General features: G+C 34.8%; 1 protein-coding gene across 1 annotated transcript in view; it reads left to right on the top strand.

Moving 5' to 3' along the window:
- LOC128550993 (deleted in malignant brain tumors 1 protein-like) overlaps nt 1-13835 on the top strand; it is a 28018-nt gene that overhangs the window by 4481 nt on the left and 9702 nt on the right. Inside the window, exons 2-11 of the mRNA XM_053531226.1 lie at nt 1201-1252; nt 4013-4160; nt 6396-6568; nt 6877-7030; nt 7725-7894; nt 8349-8499; nt 8832-8989; nt 9268-9418; nt 9933-10093; nt 12780-12936. Of these exons, the coding sequence (XP_053387201.1) occupies nt 1201-1252; nt 4013-4160; nt 6396-6568; nt 6877-7030; nt 7725-7894; nt 8349-8499; nt 8832-8989; nt 9268-9418; nt 9933-10093; nt 12780-12936 (1475 nt within the window). The remainder of the gene's footprint in view (nt 1-1200; nt 1253-4012; nt 4161-6395; nt 6569-6876; nt 7031-7724; nt 7895-8348; nt 8500-8831; nt 8990-9267; nt 9419-9932; nt 10094-12779; nt 12937-13835) is intronic.

The raw sequence follows: 13835 nt of genomic DNA, 5'->3' as shown, positions 1-13835 counted from the left end.
CCCGTGAGATTGTTTAAAAAATTATCCCAATAGTTTTTCTCAAGAAGGTTTTGAACGGACGGACGACAGACAGTGAATTTCACCTTATTTTTCGAATATCAACAAGTGATATCATCTAAACTCAAAAAGTCGTTTATTTTTCTAGAACATTAAAAATGTACACAATCAATAACACTTAAAACTCAAATAAGAAATGACATACAGTACACATCTATGCCAATACACAATAAGCAGATGACGTCAAATCACTTGATGTTTAATCTACGAAGTGCGAAGCGTTCAGTGAAGTGTGAAGTCTGAAGATTGAAGTGTGAAGTATGAAGTCTGAAGTCTGAAGTTTGAAGTGTGAAGTGTGAAGTCTGAAGTTTGAAGTGTGAAGTCACTACCGGTCTTTTACGAAAGACTGGTAGGCACTACACACTTCATACTTCACAGTTCAAACTTCACACTTCATATATATAATGCTTAATACACATACAAATAATAGGAAAGTCTGAAGTCTGTATATGATTTTATTTGCTGACGACATTGTGCTTTTTACAACTGATCAAGATAGTCTTCAATCTCAAATAGATAAAATTCAGCAATACTCTTCAAAATGGGGCCTAAAAAGTGTAAAGAAAACGAAGATATGTATATTTGAATAATTTTGACACAACTGTAAGATTGGAATGCATCGTTAAATAATGTATTAAAATAAGACTATTATAGAGAAATCAAAACAATATAATATCTATGAACTATATCTAGATAAGATTGCCAGTGATACTTATAAAAAACAACTTTCGTGTTTAAGACCGTCTTCACACAATTTAGAAATAAAAATAGGTATATATAGCGGATTAGAAGGGATGGAAAATTACAAGTATTTCATTTGAGGCTGAAACCTGTTTCTGACCTATTATGTGTCGGTGCGACGTTAAATCCAAAAAGAAAAAGAAAAGAAACCTGTTTCTAACTGTACGTTAGGTGAACTTCTACATTTTTCAGTGACGTAGCAGAATTACTACGCGTGGTAGAATGAGGTTGAATTGTGACAATTGACAAACTGGCCAGAATTGTCTGAGACAACGCCTTCCTAAATCTCTTGTATTCAAATTATTTGATTGCAGAACTAAACTTTCTTCTTTTTTTTTCAGCTAGAGATTTTAAAAATATAACATATTAAATAATTTACTCATTTTAATGATATCTTTGCAGATTGTTTTTATACTTGGGGCATTTTTCTCAAGATATGTGATAACAACAACTGGTAAGTTTCAAATAATTAGAATCTATCCCTTTGTCTTGCAATGACTAAGTTCATTATATTAAGATATCACTTAAATAGAAATTCTAATCACTAGTGATAAGTCCCAATGCTGTGGGTGATTTGTAAGATAGAATATGACTTAAGTTATGATATTGGCTGTACAATACAAAGACATTATTGAGTTTTCTCTATACCTGTATCTTATTATCATTACCATTATTATTACTATTAATAATAATATTATTATCATTATTATTAGTATTATTATTATTATTATTATGAAAACAACAATATAATAATAATATTATTATTATTATTATTATTATTAATGACAATAATAATATTACATTCAATGACGGAAAATAATTTTCTTTCCCCTAAGCACACATCTTCATGGTCTCTGTGTCCTCTGATTAGCTACTGTTACATAATCACTGATTAGCAGCAGATAAGGCGGGATTGGTGGGGGATCTAGGCTTTTAATTATAAAGCTTTATATTTAACCTCCTCTGTGGTTAAGAACGCAGGAAAATGTTCATTGGTTCGATTCCTGACTTGCGCGTAATTTCACATTTTTAAAGATAGTTTAGAAACATAATCTCATGTTCTTGTGTCAATAATATGACGAAACTTTAATCTAAAAAATATTTAGCCAAAATCTGAGTTAAGCTCTTGTTAGCCAGACGTCTGATTGTCCAAATGAAAATAGGAAATTAGAAGAGAGGCCCATCCATGAGGTTAGTTGTCGTAGTTACTGTATTATAAAATTCATGAAAATTTTAAGATATGAGCTGCGCCATGAGAAAACCAACATAGTGGCTTTGCGACCAGCATGGATCCAGACCAGCCCGCGCATTCGCGCAGTCTGGTCAGGATCCATGCTGTTCGCTAACGGTTTCTCTAATTGCAATAGGCTTTGAAAGCGAGCAGCATGGATCCTGAACAGACTGTGCGGATGTGAAGGCTGGTCTGGATCCATGCTGGTCGCAAAACCACTATGTTGGTTTTCTCATGGCACGGCTCTATTATGGTTTATATGAGGTGTATTGGATGAAGAATAATGCTATACAACAACTAGACTACGGAAGACGATAACGGACTAAATACAATAACACGACTACGGAGGACAATACGGGACATATAAAAACATAAACATATAGACAACATAAACTACAGGCAGCGTATACTTGACCCTATGACATCCAGATCACATTTGAAACTGAATCATATTGGTTTAAAAACTAGGTCCCTAAGTCAAAACATAGAGATCTTATGTATTCTTCAAAGATCGGTTTTCTGCATGATTTATGTATGATACAGTCAGGATGTTTAAGTCTGAATTACGTAAACAAGTTTTAAACTTGGTTATTTGCGGTTTAAGAACTTGGTCACGACACCAAATTCTAGAAAAAAATTTAGTAAATTCCAGAGGTCACATTTTGTACCTGAATTACACCAGACCTGGTCAGAATATATGTCTCTATGGAATCCATGTAAACTTCGAAACTTGGTCACATTGGATCCAGAATTAGGAAATGGAAGGGGAAGGAATGCCCAAAAATAAGTTTATTTCATATGAAGTCATCAGCAAGCATTTCTTAACGCTGAAAGAAATTTTAAAATCTGATTAATATTGAAACAAGAGGGTCAAGTTGTAGAGTGTCAATAAGCTTTTCAATAAGCTTTTTTTTATTTGACTTAGTGACCTAATTTTTGACCCCACTTAGACTTCATGACAACAAACATTTTGACCAAGTTTTATGAAGATGAATTCAAATATATGGCCCCTTAAGTGTAAACAAACATTTTCTTTGATTTGATCTGCTGACGTAGTTTTTGACCCTACGTAACCCAGATAAAGATTCATCCGAAATTTTATGGTGAAAAACATTCTGACGATATTTTTTGCACATCAAATGAAAAATGCAGCCCCTATTGAATACACAAGGTTTTTCTTTGATTTGACCAGGCGACCTAGTATTTGTCCCCCACCCCCACCCCAGATGACACAGATTGGAACATGATCTAGATTTCATATAGAAAATCATTCTGATCAAATTTCACGAATAGTTAGTCAAAAATGTAGTCCCTATTGCAAATACGCAGTTTCTCTTTGATTTGACCGGGTGTCCTAGTTTTTTTACCACTGATAACCCATGTTCAGACTTGACCTAGATTTCATCAGGACAAACATTCTGACCAATTCTCATGAATTTAGTAAAAGGGCTAATCATGGAGGCAGCTAATTAGAGTGCTTATGACGGCATTTACGCACAGCTAGATAATAAAAAACTTATATTTAGCACGTTTCCATTTTGATAGAATAATTGCTAACGTTTTACGAGTTTAAGACGTACAGCATGATAATTTTGTTCGTTTTATTTTGAAAAGGGTAGAGACATTATTTTACAGAATTCAGAAAATATAGTTTATATAAATATCTAAAAATGAATTAAATTCGACATATTGTTTTGTGTCGCCATGGAAACAAAACGGCTGCCAAGATTAATCAAATATGGAATTGTTCTTCATGTTCTTTCTTTCAAAAACTATTTTGAGATCACTTTCTTAAACAAACATAAGAGGTTTATCAGACAGATATGACATTAAAACAACCTTTCCCTTAAGTAATATAATTAGAAAACACTTATTAACACTAATAACTAAAGTTGTTCATGTTTCTCGAGTATGTTGAATTTATGTCTAATATTGTTTTTGTTTATTGTTTTTTTTTTGTTTGTTTTGTTTTTATCGAAACAGTACGTCTAATTGGAGGTCATCATAGCTGGGAAGGAACAGTTGAAATCTATTACAGTGCCCCCTACTATTCATATGGTACTTTATGCGATTATAACTTCAACCACAATGCCGCAAAGGTTATTTGCAGAATGCTGGGTTATGAATATGAGTGAGTGCATGTTTTTGACGGTGAAATATTTCTACCTGTTACCTGTTTAAGCGTTTATTTTATTAGAGATTTATTACTTAAAGTTAAAATATTGTCTGTTAGTCAGGACCCTGGGCTATAAAAAGTGAAATTTATTGTCCAGCAGGTAATACAAAAGGTATTGACTGTTTTGAATAGCTAAAGCCCTATATTATTGAGACCTGGTGATGACTACACTTTTTTTTTATTTTGTATATTATCTATGCGGGTTTATTTATTGATATCATTTTTAGGGCTTGTTTGTGAATAGGTAATGTAACATTATTGATATTTTTCCATTTCAATAACATTTCTTACTGATCATTCTTCCTCTTTTTATTCGACTATTTGAAGTATTCTAAGAGCTTAACTAGGTGCGGGGTCACAGTCATCGTCAGACATTAGTTAAAGCTTTGCATGCTAGTTCATATCTTAGTAACATTTGCATGTATTTGTTATCCCCCGCTGATGAAATCGGGAGGGTGGGGGTATTGAAATGGCGTTGTCCGTCCGTCCGTGCGTCCGTCCGTCCACAGCCATTTCTCAGTAACTAGCAGGTAGAATTTCATGAAACTTGAAATACACATGAACCAACATACTGCAATGATGCCCGTCAAGTTTGTTTTTGTTTTTGGATTGGTCAATTTCCCTTAGAGTTATTGCCCTTTATTTACTGAAAAATGCCCAAAAATGTCCGTCCGCAGCCATTTCTCAATAACTAGCAGATTGAATTTCATGAAATTTCAACTAAAGATGAAACAGCATACTGCGATGATGCCTGTCAAGTTTTGTTTTAGATTGGTCAGTTTTCCTTAGTGTTATTGCCCTTGATTTAATGAAAAATGCCCAAAAATGTCCGTCTGCATTAATTTCTCATTTACTATCTGATAGAATTTCATAAAAATTGAAATAAACATGAACCAGCATATTGCGATGATGCCCATTAATTTTTTTTTTTTTTTTTTTTTTCTGATTCAGTTTCCCTTAAAGTTATTGCCCTTTAATTGTTAAAACAATCCACAGATTTGTACATAACAAACCAACCAATTGGTAGAATTTCATTAAACTTCTTTTATTATTTTCCATGAACACTTATATATATATATATATATATATTATAAACATGTGAAGTTGTGTACCCACACCTGGTCGCCACCTTGCCTTGGTCACACCCCCTCCCCCCAAAAAAAATCATTCCTTTTTATTATTATTTTTTCAAATCTTCCATGAATATTTTATCAACATGCAATGTTGTACCGTTCCCCCACCTCACTCTCCACTCAGTCATGCCCACCACCCCGATCATGCATCCGCCCCACCCCCTCCACCCATTTTCTTTTTAATTTTCCATCAATATTCATAATTAACATTTGAAGTTTTGTACCCTCACCCGGTCACCCCTGCTGCCTCCACCACCCCCACCCCCAAAAAAGCATTCATTATCTGTTAAAATGGTTTTGACTAATAATTTTTTTTTGCTTCTTAGTAGAATACTTAACTTTTTGCCGGGTATATTTTTTTGCCATTCCCCACCACAAACCCTTTCGGCGGGGGATACCAATTCATTGAATTTGCTTGTTTTAAACTTCATAAAATGCTTTCCATACACCAGATCTATTAAATCAACCAAGTAAGATAACACTTGGTCGAATCTAATTAAAATACTGACCCTTTATTTACTTAGAATAGTCAGTTAAGGACATACTGTCAAGATCTTCCTTAGTAACAGTCTCATGCATCAGACCAAAACTTTACACAAATCTTCCCCGTTATCAGACCTACAGAAACACGCAAGTAACTCTTTTTTTAAATTAATTCAAATGATGACCTTTTTATATTTTAGAAATTTTGGATGTAGAATCTGCGTGCAAGTTGTTATCGTTAACAGTAGAGCTACTTTTTAAAAAAAAAAAATGTTTTTTGTTTTTCTCACCAGGACCTCTTGTATCCATATCGTAAAGTCATTGCTGTTTTTTTTTTTTTTTTTTTTTTTGTTTTGTTTTTTTTTTTCAAATTCTTACTTTACCGATAACCATCTTATCAAGTACCAGTTCCGACCTTATATTTCCGGAACGTAGATACGGACGCCCGAATCCCCACTACCACGCATAGGCAGTAACATGTTGTTTGACCTTTCTTAGGATTAGGACAAATTTTATTCACATGTCTTATACTTTACAGTAATGTTACTAAATAATTTACGTATGTATTTTCAAGAAATGCACTCGCCGTCCCGGGGTCATATTTTGGTCGAAGAAGTGGAAACATATGGGCAGAAAGATTTTACTGTAACGGCAATGAAGCAGACATAACATATTGCAGTTCCTTTCATTGGAATTATCATTACTATTCTCAGTGCACACATGCTCGGGATGCTGGCGTCATATGCAGTAAGCTTAACTTTTGACTTTAAATGATTCCAATATTGTTGAAAATATAACAAAAACTGTCAATATATTGTAGAATGTTGACTTTATTTCACTCTATTTCTACTTAAGTTTCGTCCGAAACAGATTATCAACTTTTACCATACATATGTATTACAAGACACAACAAATTCAGATGGTGTAAAAAATCATGAAAAACTTTTGATATCACTGTCCTTGCTGTTGTTGTATTGTTTCAAATTCCTGCAGATAAAAAAAGGATCATATTCCATCATAAAATATTTATTGTGACATTGTATTCTATATTTAAGATAATATATACCATCGCCTTATTGGCGGAAGTGGGAACTTCGAGGGTGTTGTAGATTTGAACCATAATGGAAACTGGGGCACATTTTGTGGAAGACGAAGCTTTACGGACAAAGATGCGAAAGTTGTTTGTAAAATGTCAGGATTTTCATCTGGGTAATGCATTCACTTGATAAACACAATTCTTATATTTTATGGGTTTTAGTATAACAGTAATTAACGGTGCACTAGGCTCCGCCAAACACTATTACGAAACAATCTGCTGTCAGATGAGCTATTCAGAAATGTTTGTACAATAAAGCAACGGACAACGCAATTATAGCTGACAAAGCAGAAAACGCAAGAAACGGTTTTGAATCCGCAGTGTTTATGATATCTTGCACTTTCCTTGGCATATGGTGAAAACTGGTCTTCCAATCCTGAGGTCGGGGGTTCGATCCCCGGCAGCTACTCGGGAATTTTCAGAAACACTTTTCAGTGTTTCCCACCCAACTAGAGGTGCACTGGTCAGGAACCCAGGCAATCCTTGCGTGTATCAGTGCTATACACTGGGCACGTTAAAGAAACAGGCTGTCTATTCGCAACGAGCTAGGCTAAGTTAGCCGGACAAGCCTATATCTGATTTCTGATCTCTCTGTCGTGGGGGCTTTGTCTCACTCTGTCCGTCTGGTCAGATCGCTCTGTGTCTGTACTAATAGAGGATGAATTATGCGCCCTGTGTGGCTGCATTTGAACTATGTAAAGCGCCTTTGAACGTGAAATTGATCATGAAATGGGCGCTATATAAAACTGGTATAATAATAATACTAATATTTTGTCAAAAATTAAGTTTAATACATCTTACTTGTAGCGTTGCTGTTAAAGGATCTGTCTATGGACATTTAAACTACGGAACAATTTGGTCGGGTAATTTAGGTTGTAACGGGAATGAAACTGACGTAAGATACTGTAGTGGATATTCTACAGCTTTCCGAAGTACAACTGCATGTAATCACAGCGAGAATGTCGGAGTAATATGTGGTACGTCATTTACAACTTTTCCAGAAATATGCATTTAACAATCGATTAACAACTAGCTTAAATCCACTGATGATGTCTAAACTATTTTATGCGAACCGGAAAAAATCTAAAGCTTGTTCGTCGGAAATATTTTCTCCGCACCGAATTTCCTCTACTTACACTGGTAAAACTTCGGAATCGTATTGTGTAATGATATATGGGTTACAGACTTGGTTCATTATTTTCGTTTAGTTTTTTTTTCTTAAATTTTATTTAATTCACGAATTTTAACAGAATGACTTCCTATCATATATGCTTGTAGCTGCAATGTTGAATTCGTACGACTGACAATAATATCAGAAATTTCTACCGGTTACTAAGCTCTTCGAAACACATGGATACCACAGTATTCAAATAAGTTTGGTCTAGAACTTGTCACGTCTCATTGGTACGTATATTCTACTGATATATTTAGAGCACACATCCATCAGGCTTGTTGGTGGGTCTGTTCCATCCGAAGGACGGGTAGAAATTCTGCATAACAATGTTTGGGGGTCAGTTTGCGGAAAACACTTCACGAGTAAGGATGCAGATGTGATTTGCCACATGGCAGGCTATAACAGCAGGTAAAACTGTCTGTCAATGTCAACGTCCGTACCTTTTTTAACATTTTGGTCCACCGGCATTGAATTTGGAAACATATTCCAAACAGTATTTTTGAGGTAAAAAAACTATTTTGATATTGTTTATGGGTGCTTTCGGTGCAAAAGAAGTTGTTCTCTCTATCTATGTACTAGAAGATATTTAATTAAACGACTTAGCAGGATAAAATTTGAGAAGGTACAAACTCACGCAAATGCTATGCGTTTTATCCATGAAAATTTAACTGGTTTTGACATGAAAAGCAAAACTGAGTAATTATAAACTTGTTTTGATATGATTTGTTAATTTATTACAGCGCATTGACAATACAAAGAAATGTGACAGGGGGGACTGGACCTGTTTGGCTGGAGTCTCTCAACTGCACGGGTAAAGAAGCAGATATTCAGTTTTGTCATCATGGAAGTTGGGATAATCATACTTGTGACCATACTAACGATATTTCTGTCAAATGCAGTAAGTTTATTGATGTCTCAGAGCTTTTAAAATCACATGAGTATATACCATAAGAACAAATATTGTATTCTGTATATCTTAGCTGTAAATCAACAGATTCCTTAGATACTAATAGTTCAGTTACATAAATTGCAGTTATTACAAGTATTATATTTTTTAAATGATTGGCTAAATAAATCAATACATGTAGTAAGTGCATATTTCATGATATGCTGATAAAATTACAAATTCATGAAACAAATTGCATTTTTACGAGAGTCTAAATTGATGCAATACAGAAGCTACGGAGATTCGCCTTTATGGTGGTTCGGGAAGTTGGGATGGATCATTACAGATTAAAATGGAAGGATCGTGGAAAACTGTCTGCGATCGAAACTTTGCACAGAGCGAAGCACGAGTTGTTTGTAATATGCTGGGATATAATGCAACGTAAGGAAGTCATTGTTCATCACGCTTCGAACAAATAAATGTTCTTTTCCAACATAGTTTATCAAAATAGTGTAAGAACAATATAAAGGCATAGACACGGAAGCAAATATGATGTTACACACACACCAAATTCCAAACAAGAGAGAAGATTTGAATACTTTTTAAACGCTAAAATTTTGAAGAAAAAAGTTACATTCACTTGGTTCATATATTGTAAAATTTAATCTGATTAAAAATTTTTGCTTGTTGTATACAAAATGATGCAGTACAAAATAATAATAAAAACAAGATCAATTCTCACCAGACACACAGCAAGAGTTCCTTTTTGGTATCGCTTACATCATTTACAACTTTATCAAAAACTGTCGATATCATTTTAAATACATGTAATTAATAATTTTGAAGACTATCACAATAAAGTTATGTACATTTTCATTGCGGTTTGTCGACATTTAATATGTTTTACGTGTTTGCTTTGGGTAAACAATTTAATCTTTGATCTTTGCCAATTTAGAGATGTCAAGCCTTACATTTACAAGTCAAACTACTTTGGAGACAACACGAGTGGGGTTATAGACAGTATCAAATGCAAGGGGAACGAAAGCGACATCAGCCAGTGCGTGTCCTCTTTCCAATCATCCTGTTCATCCACATATGCCATTGGATTAAAATGTGGTGAGAGATTTTGCCTTTAACACACTATGTACTCGGATAATCATAACTCTGTTCAGCGACCCTAACTCAGTACAAACATGGCTGACAGAAAGACGATGTGTGTAGTTAATTTCCCGTGTCTTTTTTTCATGTTTTTATGTTAGTATGCAATGTTCGCGTAAAATTGTGATAGCCATAATATCCTGTATTAATTGCAATAAGACCTTACTTATCAACTGTATTAGTTCAATAAACATCTCTTTGACAATGTTTAACAGTATCAAAGTTTGAAATTCATTTTTATAGCTTAAAAACTGTATTGATTATGAGGTGGGTTTAGATTTGTAGATAATTCCTGACTGGTATAGGAAACAGTAATGGATAAATACGAACTTAGAATGGATAAACACCTAACCAAACGAAAACATAGCTGTTCGTCTGTGATTTATGTATGAACTATAGATGCTCGAAGTCCTTCGACCTTCCCGCCCCTGCAGGGATGTGGGACTCCTATGTCAAACTTGTCCAACTCGTGATTTTTTGCCGGCAGACAAGTGCATGTTTCATTCTGTGTGTCCGCGGACAAGCAGACTTTTTCAGGTATAAAATGAGAAAACAAAAAAAATATCATTTAGACTGTGTGTTGCTTCAAGTGTATAGAGGTTTCAGACTTTTATAAACTTTAAAAGGCAAATATTTTAACAACTTATTTTTACCACAGTTACTGTGATATGCTTTTCTTTTCATTGTCCTAAATAAAGAACTCTCTTTCTGCAGTTTCATGAAGGTTTAATATTACAAATCCGAGCGAGTGAAATTTGACTACGGACAAGTGGATTTTTAAGTGTCCGTGGACAAGTGAAAAATGTGTGGATTTACACATCCCTGCCCTGTCAGTACATGATCACCCCCCCCCCCAACACACACACACACACACAACACACACACACACACACACACACACACACACACACACACACACACACACTTTTATTCCCTACTTACGGTCTAAAAAATGTCATATTAAATAATTAATCATAAATCTAATCCCATTTAAACAATATCAAAATTTTCCATTATCACCTTTATAAAGTCTCTTACACTATAAGATATACAAGTTTGAAACAAAAGTAGTTCTTCTGAAGCAGTGTATGTGTGAGAGAGAGAGGGGGGTGGGGGGAGGGAGAGAGAGAGAGAGAGAGAGAGAGAAGGTTGCGGTTACAGAACTTCGAACATCGGTGGTATTAAGTAATTTCTTATATAATTATATAATAATTTTGACTTTTATATTGAATTATTTTCGAGTGTTTATCCTGATATTTTCCAACATTTCTATTTGCATAATATTAAAATTATGAAAAAATATTTGACTGTAGTGGGTATACATATAACATCTTGTAAAATTAATGACAAAGTTTGAAGACAACACTTCTTATAAAATAAAGTAATGTTTTTAATAATCAGACTATGTACACGCAACTCATTTCATTTCTATAGAATACTAGTCAGTTAGGTGTTTATCCTTCCCGCGATTTCGTGTAAGTTAGGTTTTTATCCATTCCACATGTAAACGTAGTTCGGTTTTTATCAACTCGAAGTTAGGTTTTTATCCCTTTTCTCACTGTCAGTACATTTGAACATGTATTGTGTCAACATGTAGTGGGTTAACAACATATTGTAAACGGGCCTATAAAGCAGTATATTTTTGCTTTCAAACAACAAAATATGAGAGGCACCGAAAGCATATAAGTATTTTTTAAGATTTTTTGTAGAATTTTTCATTGAAAAGTTGGCCTTGTTCGTCGGTATTCCACCTGAAAACACAAGGGTTGATATATTTAACATGATACATTTTGAAATAAATATACACTTGATCAATGAAGACAAATATAACAACCGAAACATTCCTTTATACATCGAAATTACACAGAAAACAAAGTGGTATCGGCTTTACATCCGCCATGTTGGCACTGAGTTAGGGTCGCTGAACAGAGTTAAGATTATCCGGGTACATAGTGTGATGACATTTTTCTAAGTCACAAATCTGCTACACTGTAGACAGCAACCCGTGACAGAGAAAACCAGCTCGTCACGAAAGCTGTGACTTTCAAGACAAAAATGGCATTAGATTCATTTTGCTATTTATATCATCTGTCCAATGATGTTCATTTATGTAAGGCAAAATAACTTTTTTTTAAATAAGTTAAATATTTAACAGACATTTCAACTATGTTTAAGGGCAACCTGATTTCGTTTCCGATGACGGTTCGTCTTGAAACTTGTTACCAAGTGTCGTCAGAAATCACTTCTTCGTGTGACCGACATTCCTTTGCATGTCATGCGTAATTGAAAAAGCAATTACCAGTATTACATTTCATTTGTACTAGACTTTGAATCAGCTGCCCCTCACCGCTGTGGGTTCGAAACCTCGCTTGGAGTGTAGATTTTTTTTATCTGAGGAAGCCATCCAGCTTGGTTAAGGGAGATAGGTTGTTCGCACAGGTCCCCCACACGCTCCTGTAATGAAATAATGGTCGGAGGGGCATCTAAGGTCTCCCTCCTCTAACAAAAGATGGGATGTCGCCATATGACCTTTTATCGTGTCGAAGGGACATTAAACCCAACAAAAACAAATGCATGCGCCTTATACAATTGCAAATAGCATGTTTAAAGCGTTGTGTTCTCTTTTAAATTTCATCCCTACCAGTGGGTGTGGAGGTCCGTCTTGCTGATGGTCCGCACGAAGGTGAAGGCCGCTTAGAAGTACTACATAACGGACAATGGGGTACAGTGTGTGACTCTGACTGGGACGATAACGATGCGACTGTTGTGTGCAAAATGCTTTCGTCATATCCATTTGAGAGGTAGGTTTTCGTAACTGTTGTTTTTTATTTCAGATAATGGTACATGTAGTTGCAAAGACCAGTCGGCTTGTCCGTATCGTAGAAATGATAATACCAAAACCAAGCAAACCTCCTCATTTCCCTGTGTGATACATCTTTAAGTTATGTCCAGCTAGTGAAATACAATTTAAGGTCACTCGAAAACAGAGAAATGCATCAAAGGAAAATAATAGCAGACCCGGTTTAACTCAGTCTGTTCATAAGAGGAAATGAAAAGCGCAACACCCAACACGCCCAGTAGCACTGGCTTAAATTGGACTCTTGTACAAGTTTACAGGGTCAAAAAGAACGAGTAATAATAACAATAGTCTAAGAATGAGGCGACATTTTACGGCCACCACAATGAACTTTTGACACTGGTGTTGGTAAGCCTCTCCTCTTTGCCTACAAAGTTTACCGACTTCTGCTTTACATAATATTGTTAAAGGGAAATGCAGTGTTGTTCTTATGTTAATTCTTTCTGTCAGGGTTTCTTAAATCATTTTAAGAAGTTAAAGAATTTTCATAATCGGCGTAAAAACGAGAAAGTTGTGAGCATTTAAATAATTGAACAAAATGTCGGCCATTTTGTTTCCATGGCAACAGGAAATAAAATGGCAGATTTACTAAAATTTCTAGATAAATATTTTAACCGCATTTCCTAATTTCTGTAAAATAATGTCTCTACCTTTTCCATCTATAATGAAAGACATTGCCATGTTTTACATCTTACAACCAAGAAACATATGAAATTAATCTATCTAAAAGGTTATCTGCTAAATAAATATTTAGCAGTGTGTAAATGACGTCATAAACGCACTAAAATGGCTGCCTCTGTGATCAGCCATTTTCTTAAATTTCAAACTGCCATATCTTTTTCA

The sequence above is a fragment of the Mercenaria mercenaria genome, chromosome 19 (assembly GCF_021730395.1).
Source record: "Mercenaria mercenaria strain notata chromosome 19, MADL_Memer_1, whole genome shotgun sequence".
Taxonomy (NCBI): Eukaryota; Metazoa; Mollusca; class Bivalvia; order Venerida; family Veneridae; genus Mercenaria; species Mercenaria mercenaria.
This window is presented reverse-complemented; position numbering and strand designations above follow the sequence as displayed.